General features: G+C 43.6%; 1 protein-coding gene across 5 annotated transcripts in view; it reads right to left on the bottom strand.

The window, feature by feature from the left end:
• eps15l1a (epidermal growth factor receptor pathway substrate 15-like 1a) overlaps positions 1-16600 on the bottom strand; it is a 260935-nt gene that overhangs the window by 56168 nt on the left and 188167 nt on the right. For all 5 annotated transcript variants that reach the window (XM_034180180.1, XM_034180179.1, XM_034180181.1 and 2 more), the window contains exons 18-19: positions 15323-15428; positions 793-929 (exon numbers count right to left, since the gene is read on the bottom strand). In XM_034180180.1, the coding sequence (XP_034036071.1) occupies positions 793-929; positions 15323-15428 (243 nt within the window). The remainder of the gene's footprint in view (positions 1-792; positions 930-15322; positions 15429-16600) is intronic.

The following is a 16600-nucleotide window of genomic DNA, read 5'->3' as shown; positions in this document are numbered from 1 at the left end:
GAGTCCTCCAAGATAACATATCCCAGAAGGACTGCAGTTCAATGTGAAAACAGCAGTTCAGAGTATTCGGCGTATTTGCACTATCAGCAGATACTCAACACTTAAATGACTTGGATCAGAAGATGGGAACAGGGGAACAGAGCCTAAACAAAAGTGTAGCTCTCCTCAATGAAGCATATATATATACTGTATAGATTAATAACTATGAACACAGACCTGGTCCCAAGGAGACCTGTGGTTACTACCTGTGGTCAGATCCAAAGTAGGCCACAGCAACATGTAGTGATCAGACCAAAGAAGACACGAAGACACACACACACACACACACACACACACACACACACACACACACACACACACACACACACACACACACACACACACACACACACACACACACACACAAAGGGACAGATGTATGACGTAAGGAGCAGCATCTGGTGTGAAACTGTGTCCACATTAACTCATCAGTGATAGCTTTCAACAATGGTTCCCAAACCTGGTCCGCAAGGACACCCTAACCTGCACACTGCCCATCTGTCCACAGTCTGCCGGAAACTGCTTATTTTATTTGGGTGTGCTGAACTTATTAATAGCTAACAAACACCCGAATGAGACAGCTGCCCATAGAGAGATGGGTAATGTGCATTTTAGGAGGTCCCTGAGGACCAGGATTGGAAACCACTGCCTGATAGAATGATCACTGCTGAAAACATCAGTTGTATCTTGGCCCTGAAGAGTGCAGGCATGGCACATTGCACAGTGTGTTCTTGATTTGTACATGTAATGTACCTTGGAAGGTAAAGTTGCACTTTTACTGAAGGGGTCTGGTGTGGAAAAGGGATCCATCTTTGTAGTCTTCTTGAAGAAATCTTCAGATGAAGCCTTGAAAGGGTCCGTTTCTTTGAAGGGGTCTCCTCCAAAAGGATCTGCAGCATAGAGAGAGTAGAACTCAGCTCGAAGGTGCATCATTACATTACTGTAATTTCTGGACTATAGAGCACACTTAAATATTAGTTGCACCCACCAATTTTAAAAAGAAAAAAAAAAAAACAATTGGACATAAATAGGCTGCACTCCTCTATAAGCCACAGGTCTCCACGTTGTAACATGAGATATTTACACAGAAAGATGTTAGACAGAAAGATTTTTTTACTTTTAATGAAATGCGTACCGTAAATGCTTTTTCCTTGAAGGTGTTACACGTAAATATTGACAGCGCGGCATCCAGCGCGCACAGTGGTGCGCTGCGTATCCGCTCCACACGGAGAACTGAGTAACTTTATCTTTTTTTTTTGTGGATCATGAGATAATTTCATCGCATGGAGCCAGGATAATGAGATGTTAATGAGGCGCTGTGACTTTTTCATCTTGTGGCACAAGACAGAGACCTGGTGGGGAAGGGTGGGGGCAGACAGAAGCTCCACTGACTGATCTGACTGTGCAACTGCGGCACAAAGTGCCAGAGGAACTTTTCTTCAGTCATGACAAGTAACTAAAGTATTTTCAGATGTCATTTTCCAAACTCAGGAGGCTTTATATTGATAATTTTTTTTCAGGACGTGTTGATGAATCCACTAAAATGAACAGGTAACACTTTATATTTACTTTCATGTGTGAATTTATGCCACATGAGGACCGCAGCTTTCAGTCAATCAATACACAGCATCAATTGACGTATTTCGACTTATGAGAAAGCCTGTAAAAATCCACAAATTAACCGCATCACTGATTAAGCCACAGTGTTCAAAGCGTGTGAAAAAAGTTTATAGTCCGGAAATTACGGTGCATCATTACAAAACCAGTAACACAGCCGATGCTACACACCATGGCTCCACTTCTCCAGAGCAGAGACAATTCTCTGATTCCACCTCTGCACTTCTCCAGAGCACAGAGGATTAAAGTCCAACACAAGCAACCTGTGGACTTGTGGCAGATGTTGAACCAACCAAACATTGTGTAACAATAGACAACTTAAAAACTCCCCATCAGTGTGGAAGGATGGCAGGCTGAAACTCACACTTTGCAACTTGGGATGTATAGATAAATAAAAAAACAAAAAGTTGGGGGAAAATAACACGTGAAGCAAAATGTCTGAATAGAGTACAGTCTACTAAATTGGGGATTCCAATAAAGACACGAGAACTGATCTCACTGAGTCCAGAGCATCTTTACAGTGCCCCAGAGAGTAAGAAAATTAGAAACAAGATTTCAAAAATGTTTATTTATCCTCAAAAACTATGAGGTCTCTACGAACAAAAGACAAGGCAGTTACTTATTTCATCCGTTTCTCAGTTTTGTCTCCAGAAAAAAGTCTTAAAGTAGCCTCTTTTCAAGTTAAAAAAAAAAATTCAAATAATGATCAGGATCTCACTCTTGTCTCTCGCGCTACAAAAGAAAGTAATATTCCTCTGGGTGTGGTTCAAACTTACACCCTCCCCGTCGCCAGTCCACATCATGGCAAACACTCTGACAGGGAAAATCGCAGAGTTCTGCCAGTCACCATGGTGTCACTCTGGGATCTGGGAGTGGAGAGGTCTGACTACATACACCTCACGAGCAATGAGTTTGCATGTTCTCCCCATGTTTCCTGGGTTCCTGTCACATCTAAAGTCATGCAGGTGAGGTGACATTTTGACTCTATAAATTAACCGCGGATGTGAGAGGGTCTATATGTGTCAGCTCTGTGACGGACGGGTGGCCTGTCCAGAGTGAAACCTACTTCTCACCCAATGACCGCTGGGTCCCTTAACGGGAATAAGTGGGTTCAGAAAGTGAATGTATCAGTAATCCAAAGATAAGCAGGCATGCATGAAGCAAGGTGCTTGAGTAGTGCTGGAAACTGAATGTTACAGTGGAAGTCTCAGCCTCATGATCCTGAAGATTTATCAGCATGGACGAGGCCTTAATAAGTGTAGAAGGTTATGAAACTCCATGGAAGCACTTTATTTGAGCTGGTTACAGATTTTCAGTCTGTGGTATCATGATGTCTTCTTTTAATTCTGCCATTCTATCCAGACAACCAGAACTCAGTCCCTTCACAGAAGAGAGGACAGCAGATCAGGTCCTGAAGATTACGCAGTCCTGCTCTGACTGAATGATGGCCCCAGACCAATAGAGGATGCAACCAGGCTCAAACAACACCTCCACAATTGGAAGCAAATCCTTACTTAATATATCAAAACATATTTGATAGGTCAAAGTTCTTGACCAGTGGTGGGTGTAGGACAAACCTAGTGCAGCTGTGACCGAGTCGGCTACCTGTCCTACAGGATCTATGATGCTGAGGAGAACTCCTCAGCACACTGTGTGTTACCAGGTCCTTGGTGGAATCTCCTCAATAGGATGAAGAATGTGTGGCATCAGCAAGCCATGATGATCCCAGAAAAGAGCCAGTTAACTACAAAGTTAAACCACCTGTTCTCTATTTTGATACAATTTATTTATACATCATCACAACATAAGTCACCTCTCAAGAGTAAAGAAGCTTGCCCACACCCTGAGCAAGAACACTGGTAACAGTGGTCAGGAAAAAGGAACAGTTACAGGAAGAAACCTCAAGCAGACTCAAAAAAGGTGAGCATCAGCGGTGTCACACTACCAGTAATGTTTACTGGTACTGTTGTGGGGAGGTGATGGTCTAGTGCAGGGGTGGGCAACGAGGGCCAAGACACTGCAGGTTTTTCTTGCAAACAGGTGGGTTGCTGATGAGCTTCTCCCCTGAACAAAAACACCTGATCATCAATGAAATCACCTGCTGAGGTGACTAGAAGCAAGCAAAACCTGCAGTGTCTCGGCCCTTCATGGCACATGATTGCCCACCCCTGGTCTCGTGGTTAAGTGCTGGGCTTAAGACCAGAGGTTCTTCAGTTCAAATCTCCACCGGACAAGACAATCACTAAGGACCTTTGCATGAGGTCCTCAATCCTCTAGTTGCTCCCGGTGTGTTGTGAGTGCCTTTCAAGGCAGAATTTAAAGTACAATCAAGTTGCATTAAGTGAGCGGGTGACCGGATTTTTAAGAACCATCAACACGTGGAAAACAAAAATCCAGAATCAAAAAGAAAACCATCACTTCATGAATGGAAGATAGGAAATTTTTGTTTTCAAGAATCAATTCATTTTTACAGAGAACTGACCGTTGATAACATTCTTTACAGCGAGAAACATCGCTGGACGTTCTTGAGTTGCGTTGACAGCACAGATGTTCAGGCATTTTGTCATAGTGACGGAGGAACTGTTTTTCACATGAAGCAGACTTCAAGTGGTCGTGACACCAGAAGCATTCAGCTTTCTCACATAGTCCAAGAAAAATTAACTCGGAGCTCTGTTATGTGCAGACGCAGATTGAGGAGCGGACCAGCGTCTGACTGAACCCAGCGCTAAATAACCAGAAAGCGGTTCCAAAAACAAAACAAATTTATTTCCCTTCTGTGCAATAATTTGTGTACAACATAAATGTGCGGTTGTCTGGCGAGGTGAAGGCCGGCGCGCTCTCCAGCGCCCAAATGGATCAAAACTCGGCGCTTCTGGACCCAGACTCACCGCCGAACACCCCCCAGGTGGATACGACAAACTGACTCTGTGAAGGATGGAAAAGGTGAGGTAAGTCAACAGCTACAACAAATATCCTTCAAAGGCACACACTATCAGCAACACATTCAGGTCTGAATTTAAGCTTTATGTAAATGAGCAGCTTCTCACAACAGGTGGAGGATCATCATTCCGTACGCCACGGCAGTGAGAAGCGAGCTGCACAGTTCTCATCAATGTTCAAATATACTGCGTAACAAAATACCAAATTACTGTTAACACTTATTCAGACAATCATCACCTCTGATGTGTGCTGACAGCATGTGTCCCTCACCCGTTCTCCTTCACAGGCACGATGTGTCAAACCCAGGCGCGGTCCTCAGCGTCTCACAAACGAACGTCACAAGGTTGAGTTCCCGGCAATTCTGCTCGAATCACTCATGGCTTAAATGCAGAACGCCATCTCATTATCTGCTTCAGCTGAAAGTCTTTAAGTTTGCACATGAGCATCATCCACAGGTGCTGCAAGTCATTAGGCCTGCACGTGAACATCCTCCACAAGTGCAGCCAATAATGCTGATGAGGGTGAAGGACTCTTCTGCCAGCACCTTCTCCACAGACAAAAACCAGTTTGCATATCACCTGGAAAGCAAAGAAAAGAAAACAACACCAAAATATCCAGCCAAACCCCCCAACACACAACAGTACCCCCCATCAACGGGAAGCCTCCCGGCGACTGAACAGACCAGGCCCAAGAACAGCACCTCCCTCCGGGGTCCACGTCAGGAAGCAGACAGCGTAACGCTCCCAAGGTCCACCGCAGACAGCAGGACAGGGCACCGTGGCTGGAAGGCCGGCTGGCATCAACAAAAATCCCAAAAGAGTCCCATAAACAACCCAACATACAAGAAAAACACAAAACCCACCCAAACCCTTCCCAGGGGACCGTCCCATCCAACCCCGGGAAGAAAAGAAAAACACCCAAATCCAACAACCCAACATAGCCCCAACAACACAATACAAACATAAATTCACAAAGAAAAATAACAAACAACCCCCCCAGAACGACTTGCAGAGCCCAACACCCCCCAGAAGACCTTTACCACCAGTTCCAGGAGAAACAGCCAAAGCCGGAATCCCACAGAGGTCCCCAGGTATTCATGGAACAACAGCGCCCCCCAGAGGACCGTACCATCAACCCCAGGAGGCACCCTCCCCACAACCCAGGAACCCCAGACCGAGCCACACTTGGCTAGTCGGCCCCACAAGCCAATTCTCCCCCAGAGGACTGTCCCATCAACCCTGGAGGTGGAACCTGGAAGGAAACATAAGAAACACAAAAATCCAACCCCCGGCAGACTTCATTAAACCACCCCGGGGGCAAATAAAACAACCAGCAAACCCTGTTACCCCCCCCAGCACACCGAAAGACCCCAGATCACTCCCAGAGCCTATCGTCAGCTCAATTTTGGCGAACGGCACAAAACTACCAAGCTGGGGAAGGAAACAGGAAAAACTAACCCAGTCCCATCCCCTAAGCGCAGCGGAAAACCGGAAATACGTCCAGTGCCCCAAACCGACCATACCACCAGCCCATCGGGAGGGGTGGAACTACCGAAATGGTGAACAGCACAGATCGGCCCACCACTCTGACTGAGGTACGTTCCCGCTGCACCATACCTCGGTAACACCAATGACGAACGGTCAAAGGCCCACCGGGGCTGGAGAGGAACCGGGCATCAACCAAACCCAAAAAAACACCCCTGACAACCCCCCCCTAGGTGCAGAGGTTTTCTGAGAAACGCTCAGCGTGACCAACCTGCACCACCCCACAACCCAAAAGACAAACGGTCTTGGAGCATGAGAGGTTGGGGTTAGGGAAGCAGGGAAATAAAAAACAACAAAACAAAACGACCCAATCCTCAAACAGAAATTACCTAAGTCCAAAAAATGAAAACATATGAGCTGACATTATTATGCCTGTCTAAGAACACCTGGAGATACGTCATTGTTATCTTTCTTGACGCTTATGTGACCGGGGCAATATGGCGGCTTCAGCTCGTCCGAGCTGCATGGGCTCATCCGCAAGAGGAGCCAGAAGTCCCGTCGGAGGAGTCTCAGTGGGGCGAAGAAGAGGCAGCCCTGATCTGTGTCGGGGAAAGCCCCGAGACGAAAAGACCCGCTCTGATGGCCGCCCTCTCTCGCGTCCACGCTCCTTTATCCGATCATCTAGACGAATAGCCAAAGATATTCGCTCATCTAAATCTTTTGGTTCGTCACGGACTGCTAGCTCGTCTTTTAATGAATCGTTCAAACCATCCACAAACACTCCTCTCAAAGCTGCGGCATTCCAACCGGACTGAGCAGAAATAACTCGGAAATCCACGGAACAATCCGCCGCACTCCGCCTCCCCTTGGGTGACAGAGTTATCTGCACCGGTATCGATAGTGCCGCAGCTGGAGCAGCAGGAAGCAGAACGGCTTGCGCTGCAAGGTCCATCTGTTTGTTTAATTTGAATTGCGAGAGGCAGTAATTGCTCCCATATCTTCTCCAAGTACTCTTGAACTCTTTCAGCAAAAGGAACCGCTTCTGCCGCTGGGTCCATTTTGGAATGGCCGGGAACTACTGTTATGTGCAGATGCGGATTGAGGAGCGGACCAGCATCTGACTGAACCCAGCGCTAAATAACCAGAAAGCGGTTCCAAAAACAAAACAAATTTATTTCCCTTCTGTGCAATAATCTGTGTACAACATAAATGTGCGGTTGTCTGGCGAGGTGAAAGACGGCGCGCTCTCCAGCGCCCAAATGGATCAAAACTCGGCGCTTCTGGACCCAGACTCACCGCCGAACACCCCCCAGGTGGATACGACAAACTGACTCTGTGAAGGATGGAAAAGGTGAGGTAAGTCAACAGCTACAACAAATATCCTTCAAAGGCACACACTATCAGCAACACATTCAGGTCTGAATTCAAGCTTTATGTAAATGAGCAGCTTCTCACAACAGGTGGAGGATCATCATTCCGTACGCCACGGCAGTGAGAAGCGAGCTGCACAATTCTCATCAATGTTCAAATATACTGCGTAACAAAATACCAAATTACTGTTAACACTTATTCAGACAATCATCACCTCTGATGTGTGCTGACAGCATGTGTCCCTCACCCGTCCTCCTTCACAGGCACGATGTGTCAAACCCAGGCGCGGTCCTCAGCGTCTCACAAACGAACGTCACAAGGTCGAGGTCCCGGCAATTCTGCTCGAATCACTCATGGCTTAAATGCAGAACGCCATCTCATTATCTGCTTCAGCTGAAAGTCTTTAAGTTTGCACGTGAGCATCATCCACAGGTGCTGCAAGTCATTAGGCCTGCACGTGAACATCCTCCACAAGTGCAGCCAATAATGCTGATGAGGGTGAAGGACTCTTCTGCCAGCACCTTCTCCACAGACAAAAACCAGTTTGCATACCACCTGGAGAGCAAAGAAAAGAAAACAACACCAAAATATCCAGCCAAACCCCCCAACACACAACAAGCTCATCCTTTTCCTCCAGACATGACCATTCAAATTTGTTTTTAATGATGTCATTAGTCAGCATAATGAGAGAATTGTCATCTGGCAGGGTCAGGTGAGATAAGGCAGTCTGAAAGTTCGTTTCAGATGAGATAATTGTCGTCTGGCAGGGTCAGTTGAGATAAGGTAGCCTGAAAGTTAGTTTCAGATGAGATAATTGTAGTCTCACAGGGTCAGGTGAGATAAGGTTTTCTGAAAGTCAGTTTCAGATGAGATAATTGTAGTTTCACAGGGTCAGGTGAGATAAGGTAGTCTGAAAGTTAGTTTCAGATGAGATAATTGTAGTCTAAATCAAATCAAATCAATTTTATTTATATAGCGCCAAATCACAACAAAGAGTCGCCCCAAGGCGCTTTATATTGTAAGGCAAAAGCCATACAATAATTACAGAAAAACCCCAATGGTCAAAACAACCCCCTATGAGCAAGTACTTGGCGACAGTGGAAAGGAAAACTCCCTCTAACAGGAAGAAACCTCCAGCAGAACCAGGCTCAGGGAGGGGCAGTCTTCTGCTGGGACTGGTTGGGGCTGAGGAGAGTGAATCAGGAAAAAGACATGCTGTGGAAGAGAGCAGAGATCAATCACCACTGATTAAAAGCAGAGTGGTGCATACAGAGCAAAAAGAGGTGAATAAAAAGAAACACTGGGTGCATCATGGGAAACCCCCCAGCAGTCTAAGTCTATAGCAGCATAACTAAGGGATGGTTCAGGGTCACCTGATCCAGCCTTAAGTATAAGCTTTAGCAAAAAGGAAAGTTTTAAGCCTAATCTTAAAAGTAGAGAGGGTGTCTGTCTCCCTGATCTGAATTGGGAGCTGGTTCCACAGGAGAGGAGCCTGAAAGCTGAAGGCTCTGCCTCCCATTCTACTCTTACAAACCCTAGGAACTACAAGTAAGCCGGCAGTCTGAGAGCGAAGCGCTCTATTGGGGTGATATGGTACTATGAGCTCCCTAAGATAAGATGGGACCTGATTATTCAAAACCTTATAAGTAAGAAGAAGAATTTTAAATTCTATTCTAGAATTAACAGGAAGCCAATGAAGAGAGGCCAATATGGGTGAGATATGCTCTCTCCTTCTAGTCCCTGTCAGTACTCTAGCTGCAGCATTTTGAATTAACTGAAGGCTTTTCAGGGAACTTTTAGGACAACCTGATAATAATGAATTACAATAGTCCAGCCTAGAAGAAATAAATGCATGAATTAGCTTTTCAGCATCACTCTGAGACAAGACCTTTCTAATTTTAGAGATATTGCGCAAATGCAAAAAAGCAGTCCTACATATTTGCTTAATATGCGCATTGAAGGACATATCCTGATCAAAAATGACTCCAAGATTTCTCACAGTATTACTGGAGGTTAGGGTAATGCCATCCAGAGTAAGGATCTGGTTAGACACCATGTTTCTAAGATTTGTGGGGCCAAGTACAATAACTTTAGTTTTATCTGAATTTAAAAGCAGGAAATTAGAGGTCATCCATGTCTTTATGTCTGAAAGACATTCCTGCAGTTTAACTAATTGGTGTGTGTCCTCTGGCTTCATGGATAGATAAAGCTGGGTATCATCTGCATAACAATGAAAATTTAAGCAATGCTTTCTAATAGTACTGCCTAAGGGAAGCATGTATAAAGTGAATAAAATCGGTCTTAGCACAGAACCTTGTGGAACTCCATAATTAACCTTAGTCTGTGAAGAAGACTCCACATTTACATGAACAAACTGTAATCTATTAGATAAATATGATTCAAACCACTGCAGCGCAGTGCCTTTAATACCTATGGTATGCTCTAATCTCTGTAATAAAATTTTATGGTCAACCGTATCAAAAGCTGCACTGAGGTCTAACAGGACGAGCACAGAGATGAGTCCACTGTCTGAGGCCATAAGAAGATCATTTGTAACCCTCACTAATGCTGTTTCTGTACTATGATGAATTCTGAAACCTGACTGAAACTCTTCAAATAGACCATTCCTCTGCAGATGATCAGTTAGCTGTTTTACAGCTACCCTTTCAAGAATTTTTGAGAGAAAAGGAAGGTTGGAGATTGGCCTATAATTAGCTAAGATAGCTGGGAAGAACACAGACACACAAAGTGATGGCTTTTTAAGTAATGGTTTAATTACTGCCACCTTAAAAGCCTGTGGTACATAGCCAACTAATAAAGATACAGTGATCATATTTAAGATCAAAGCATTGATTAATGGTAGGGCTTCCTTGAGCAGCCTGGTAGGAATGGGGTCTAATAGACATATTGATGGTTTGGAGGAAGTGACTAATGAAAGTAACTCAGACAGAACAATCAGAGAGAAAGAGTCTAACCAAATACCAGCATTACTGAAAGCAGTTGAACATAAAGATATGTTTTTGGGATGGTTATGAATAATTTTTTCTCTAATAGCTAAAATTTTATTTAAAAAGAAAGTCATGAAGTCATTACTAGTTAAAGTTAAAGGAATACTCGGCTCAATAGAGCTCTGACTCTTTGGCAGCCTGGCTACAGTGCTGAAAAGAAACCTGGGGTTGTTCTTATTTTCTTCAATTAGTGATGAATAGTAAGATGTCCTAGCTTTATGGAGGGCTTTTTTACAGAGCAACAGACTCTTTTTCCAGGCTAAATGAAGATCTTCTAAATTAGTGAGACGCCATTTCCTCTCCAGCTTATGGGTTATCTGCTTTAAGGTGCGAGTTTGTGGGTTATACCACGGAGTCAGGCACTTCTGATTTAAGGCTCTCTTTTTCAGAGGAACTACAGCATCCAAAGTTGTGCTCAATGAGGATGTAAAGCTACTGATGAGATAATCTATCTCATTCACAGAGTTTAGGTAGCTACTCTGCACTGTGTTGTATATGGCATTGAAGAACACAACAAAGAAGGAATCATATCCTTAAACCTAGTTACAGCGCTTTCAGAAAGACTTCTACTGTAATGAAACTTATTCCCCACTGCTGGGTAGTCCATTAAAGTAAATGTAAAAGTTATTAAGAAATGATCAGACAAAAAGGGGTTTTCAGGGAATACTGTTAAGTCTTCAATTTCTATGCCATATGTCAGAACAAGATCTAAAGTGTGGCTAAGGTGGTGGGTGGGCTCATTTACATTTTGAGCGAAGCCAACTGAGTCTAATAATAGATTAAATGCAGTGTTGAGGCTGTCATTCTCAGCATCTATGTGGATGTTAAAATCACCCACTATAATTATCTTATCTGAGCTAAGCACTAAGTCAGACAAAAGGTCTGAAAAATCACAAAGAAACTCACAGTAACGACCAGGTGGATGATAGATAATAACAAATAAAACTGGTTTTTGAGACTTCCAATTTGGATGGACAAGACTAAGAGTCAAGCTTTCAAATGAATTAAAGCTCTGTCTGGGTCTTTGATTAATTAATAAGCTGGAGTGGAAGATTGCTGCTACTCCTCCTCCTCGACCCATGCTTCGAGCATTTTGACAGTTAGTGTGACTCGGGGGTGTTGACTCATTTAAACATATTCATCCTGCTGTAACCAGGTTTCTGTAAGGCAGAATAAATCAATATGTTGATCAATTATTATATAATTTACTAACAGGGACTTAGAAGAGAGAGACCTAATATGTAATAAACCACATTTAACTGTTTTAGTCTGTGGTGCAGTTGAAGGTGCTATATTATTTTTTCTTTTTGAATTTTTATGCTTAAATAGATTTTTGCTGGTTATTGGTGGTCTGGGAGCAGGCACCGTCTCTACGGGGATGGGGTATTGGGGGAATGGCAGGGGGAGAGAAGCTGCAGAGAGGTGTGTAAGACTACAACTCTGCTTCCTGGTCCCAACCCTGGATAGTCACAATTTGGAGGGTTTAATAAAATTGGCCAGATTTCTAGAGATGAGAGCTGCTCCATCCAAAGTGGGATGGATGCCATCTCTCCTAACAAGACCAGGTTTTCCCCAGAAGCTTTGCCAATTATCTATGAAGCCCACCTTATTTTTTGGACACCACTGAGACAGACAGCAATTCAAGGAGAACATGCGGCTAAACATGTCACTCCCGGTCCGATTGGGGAGGGGCCCAGAGAAAACTACAGAGTCCGACATTGTTTTTGCAAAGTTACACACCGATTCAATGTTAATTTTAGTGACCTCCGATTGGCGTAACCGGGTGTCATTACTGCCGACGTGAATTACAATCTTACCAAATTTACGCTTAGCCTTAGCCAGCAATTTCAAATATCCTTCAATGTCGCCTGCTCTGGCCCCCGGAAGACATTTGACTATGGTTGCTGGTGTCGTTAACTTCACATTTCTCAAAACAGAGTCGCCAATAACCAGAGTTTGATCCTCGGCGGGTGTGTCGCCAAGTGGGGAAAAATGGTTAGAGATGTGAATGGGTTGGTGGTGTAGAGGGGGCTTCTGTTTAGAACTATGCTTCTTCCTCACAGTCACCCCAGCCGGCCTGCTTTCCCGGCTGCTCGGGATGTGCTGGGGGACAGCTAACGGCGGCTAAGCTACCTTGGTCCGCACCAACTACAGGGGCCTGGCTAGCTGTAGGATTTTCCAAGGTGCGGAGCCGAGTCTCCAATTCGCCCAGCCTGGCCTCCAAAGCTACGAACAAGCTACACTTATTACAAGTACCGTTACTGCTAAAGGAGGCCGAGTAATAACTAAACATTTCACACCCAGAGCAGAAAACTGCGGGAGAGACAGGAGAAGCCGCCATGCTAAACCGGCTATGAGCTAATAGCTGCGCTAAGCTAGCGGATTCCTAAAAACACACAAAGTGAAGAATGTGAAAATAATTTAGAGGTGATTCAGCAGAGAGGGTGCTTTAGTTAAGGCATGTGAAGATTACACTGTGAAATAAATCGTTATCTAGTTATCTAGAACAATCTAACTACGCAGATTAAACAGCTAACAGATACAGCAAAACACAGCTGTCAGTTTCAGAATAGATAATTGTAGTCTAGCAGGGTCAGGTGAGATAAGGTTGTCTGAAAGTCAGTTTCAGATGAGATAATTGTAGTTTCACAGGGTCAGGTGAGATAAGAAAGTCTGACAGTCAGTTTCAGATGAGATAATTGTAGTATTATTTATTTTTTATTTATTTTATTTATTTATTTCATTCAGTTCCAACCACACAACCAAAAGTCATTCCAACAGAAAACATAACAAACGTAACAATACTCCTGAATGAAAGGGGGCAGAAAGAAGCGAACTTATATTATCTACCCGCTTTTAGAAATTATAGCCTAACAGGGTCAGCTGAGATAATTGTAGTCTTTGTAATTGTAGTTTCAGATCATTTAAGTATGAAAGACAATTTCAGATGAGATAATTGTTGTCTGGCAGATCAGATAAGAAACTGAAGACCGTCAGGGTCAGGTGAGATAAGGAAGTCTGAATGTTGGTTTCAATTTCAATTGATTTTTTTCAATTTGTTTAGTTTATATAGCGCCAAATCACAACAAAGCTGCCTCAAGGCGCTTCACACAATTAAGGTCATTCACAGAGCCATCATGCACAGAGCAGTCATTCAAAGAGCAGTTATTCACATACCCGTCATTCACGGAGCCATCATTCACAGAGCAGTTATTCACAGAGGCATCATTCACAGAGCAGTTATTCACAGAGGCATCATTCACAGAGCAGTTATTCGCTGAGCCGTCATTCACACTGCAGTCATTCCCAGAGCAGTTATTTAATTCAGTTCAATTCAAAAAACTTTACTGATCCCTAAAAGGGCAAATCATCTACAGTTCACCAGCACAGTCACACAACCACACAGATTAAAACAACCACACACACACACACACACACACACACACACACACACACACACACACACACACACACACACACACACACACACACACACACACACACACACACACACACACACACACTCCAGATTAAAACAACAAACAATAAGTTAGTAAGTTCTTGAGTCATTAAAAAATAAATAGACAATAATAAGAACAATAAGAACAACTGTAACATGAGTGATGATGAAAAAAGAAATATCATTTAAAATGACTGCTGCCTGCATTCAGCAGCTTGATAGCAGAAGGAATAATTGATTTGCAGTATCTGTTTGTTCTTCCCAATGGTACATAATAACGGCGGCCTGAAGGCCTGACCGGACAGTACATGATCAGGTTAGCTGAGAACACACTTCGCTTTCTTCTTCATCTGATTCTCCCAAAACAAACGCAAGTCTCTTTGCTTGACCCCAATTATTTTAGAACAAACCCTGACAATGCCATTCAGGCTGTTTTATCCTTAATAGACAATCTGTTGAACCAACAAATGGAAGAGAATGTTAACAGACTTTCAATGAATGAGCAATAAAAGTTACTTAAAATCCTCACATTGACATTGAAAGAGCTCAGCGTCCTCATCAGATGTATCCTCTGTTGTCCACGTTTGACAATAAACTCTGTTGATGTCAAACTTGAGGTGAGAGTCAATCACTGTTCCAAAGAATTTATAAGACTCAACCCTCTGGACCTCTACACCGTGTATGACACTAGCTTTGTGTCCCGTGTTGGTATGCCTGAAATCAGTAAACATTTCTTGAGTTTTAGACACATTCAGGTCAAGCAAAATTATCATCACACCACTTAAACTCAGACAGTGCAGGACCATGATCAAACTCTGAGCCTTGTAGTAGAGACAGGAGGACAGTGTCATCAGAAAACTTAACAAGAAATCTGTTCTCCTGAGAGGTCCTGCGGCTATCAGTGTACAGGATAAACAGCAGAGGGGACAGCACACATTCCTGAGGTGAACCTGTGTTTGACACAGTTGTAGAGGACATATTTCCATTTACAAACACCTGCTGGACCCTCTCAGTGAGGAAGTTTAAAATCAGTAGGAGAAGCTGATCAGGGAGATTAAAATAAGATGACAGCATCTCAATCACAATGTGAGGCTGCATTTTATTAAAAGCTGACAACAACAAAAAATCAGTGAATAAAAGTCTCACATGAAATATAAAAGTCTTGCATGAGATTCACAGAGCAGTCATTCGCACACCTGTCATTCGCAGAGCAGTTATTCGCAGAATAGTGATTCACAGAGCAGTGATTCACACAGAAGTGATTCACAGAGCTGTCATTTACAGAGCAGTCATTCACAGAGCCATCACAGAGCAGTCATTCGCAGAGCAGTTATTCACACAGCAGTCACTGGCGGAGCAGTCAGAAAGGACAGAAGGATGAGTGAAGAACAGAAGGTGAGAACCTTTGAATGGGTCGGATTTGAAGGGGTCTTCAGACTGAAAGGGATCAGCAGGGAGTTCCTGAGGCGGACCAGTGAACACAGATGGCTTCACCTTGAATGGATCCTCCTGTGGAAACACACATAGAGAGACTCAGTCAGCGTCACGGGCTGTCCTCTAGCACCCCTGCTGCTCTCTGCCACAGTCTGACTGTGATACTGTTTCCTGTTTGGATTAAGATAAGTCAGTGTGACAAAAACATCAGAGCAGTGTGCTGTTTGCCATGACCCACAGAGCACACTGTGCAAAAGTATGTCTGCACTCTGGGTCATAAATATTTGGACACCAAGACTTCACCACAACCTAGGTCAAATTAAACAGTCCAGATGTTCTTCAATTCTCCATTTTCAGCTTTAATTAAAAATATCACATTTAAATAGTTAGGAATTACAGACATTTGCATACAGAGCCCCTCCATTTTCACAGACCACAAATAACTGGACAAATTGTCTTTCTGTCACGTCTGGTCTGTTTCGTGTGTGACGTTATTTGGATGAATGCGCTGCTGTTTTATCATTGTGTGTGCATGCTTGTCTTTTTGTTCTGTCTGCCAGTGGTCTGTGTGCCTGCTTTCAGGTGTACTCTTTTCTTATTCAGTTTTAGTGTAGTCTAGTCTTTATTTCTCATTATGTTCATTTTCATTATGTTGCATTTCCCTTATGTAGGTTTTTTCCTATATGCATTTTCATGAGGTTTGGTCATCTTCATGTTTGGTTGTTTCTTAATCTCTGCTGCACTCTGGTGTTCTCTTTTGTTACTACATGTTCTGCCATGTAATCAGCTCACTCGTGTTCAATCAGTGCAGCTGGTTATTTAAGATCACAGTTATGGGTTGGTCTTTGGAGGTCCATTGTCTGGGTGTTGTGTTGAGCAGTCTTGTTCTCCTGTGTCTTCCAGTGCTCCTGGTTCAGTGAGTAGTTAGTTTTGGATTTTTTGCACTCCTTTTTTTTTGTTGTTCTGACTGAGTTCTGGATTTTTGCATTCTCCTTTGTTGTTGGTTGTCTTAAGAGCTTTTCCTCACTTCTTCACGTGCCAGATTTCCCTCGCCCTTACTGGGTTGAGTTTGTATTTTTGTTGAACTCCAGTCCTCACCTTTCTGTATATTTTGGGGGGGTAACCTTCACCTCAGTGAATACTGACTGTTTTGTTCAGACCTCCTCTCCCCTGGATGGAGTGCTTTCCTAATATTTTGTTAATAAAACACTGTTTTTGGAATTTACCTTTTGTGTCCTACTGTCCTG

Source organism: Thalassophryne amazonica, chromosome 10 (genome assembly GCF_902500255.1).
Source record: "Thalassophryne amazonica chromosome 10, fThaAma1.1, whole genome shotgun sequence".
Classification (NCBI taxonomy): Eukaryota; Metazoa; Chordata; class Actinopteri; order Batrachoidiformes; family Batrachoididae; genus Thalassophryne; species Thalassophryne amazonica.
This window is presented reverse-complemented; position numbering and strand designations above follow the sequence as displayed.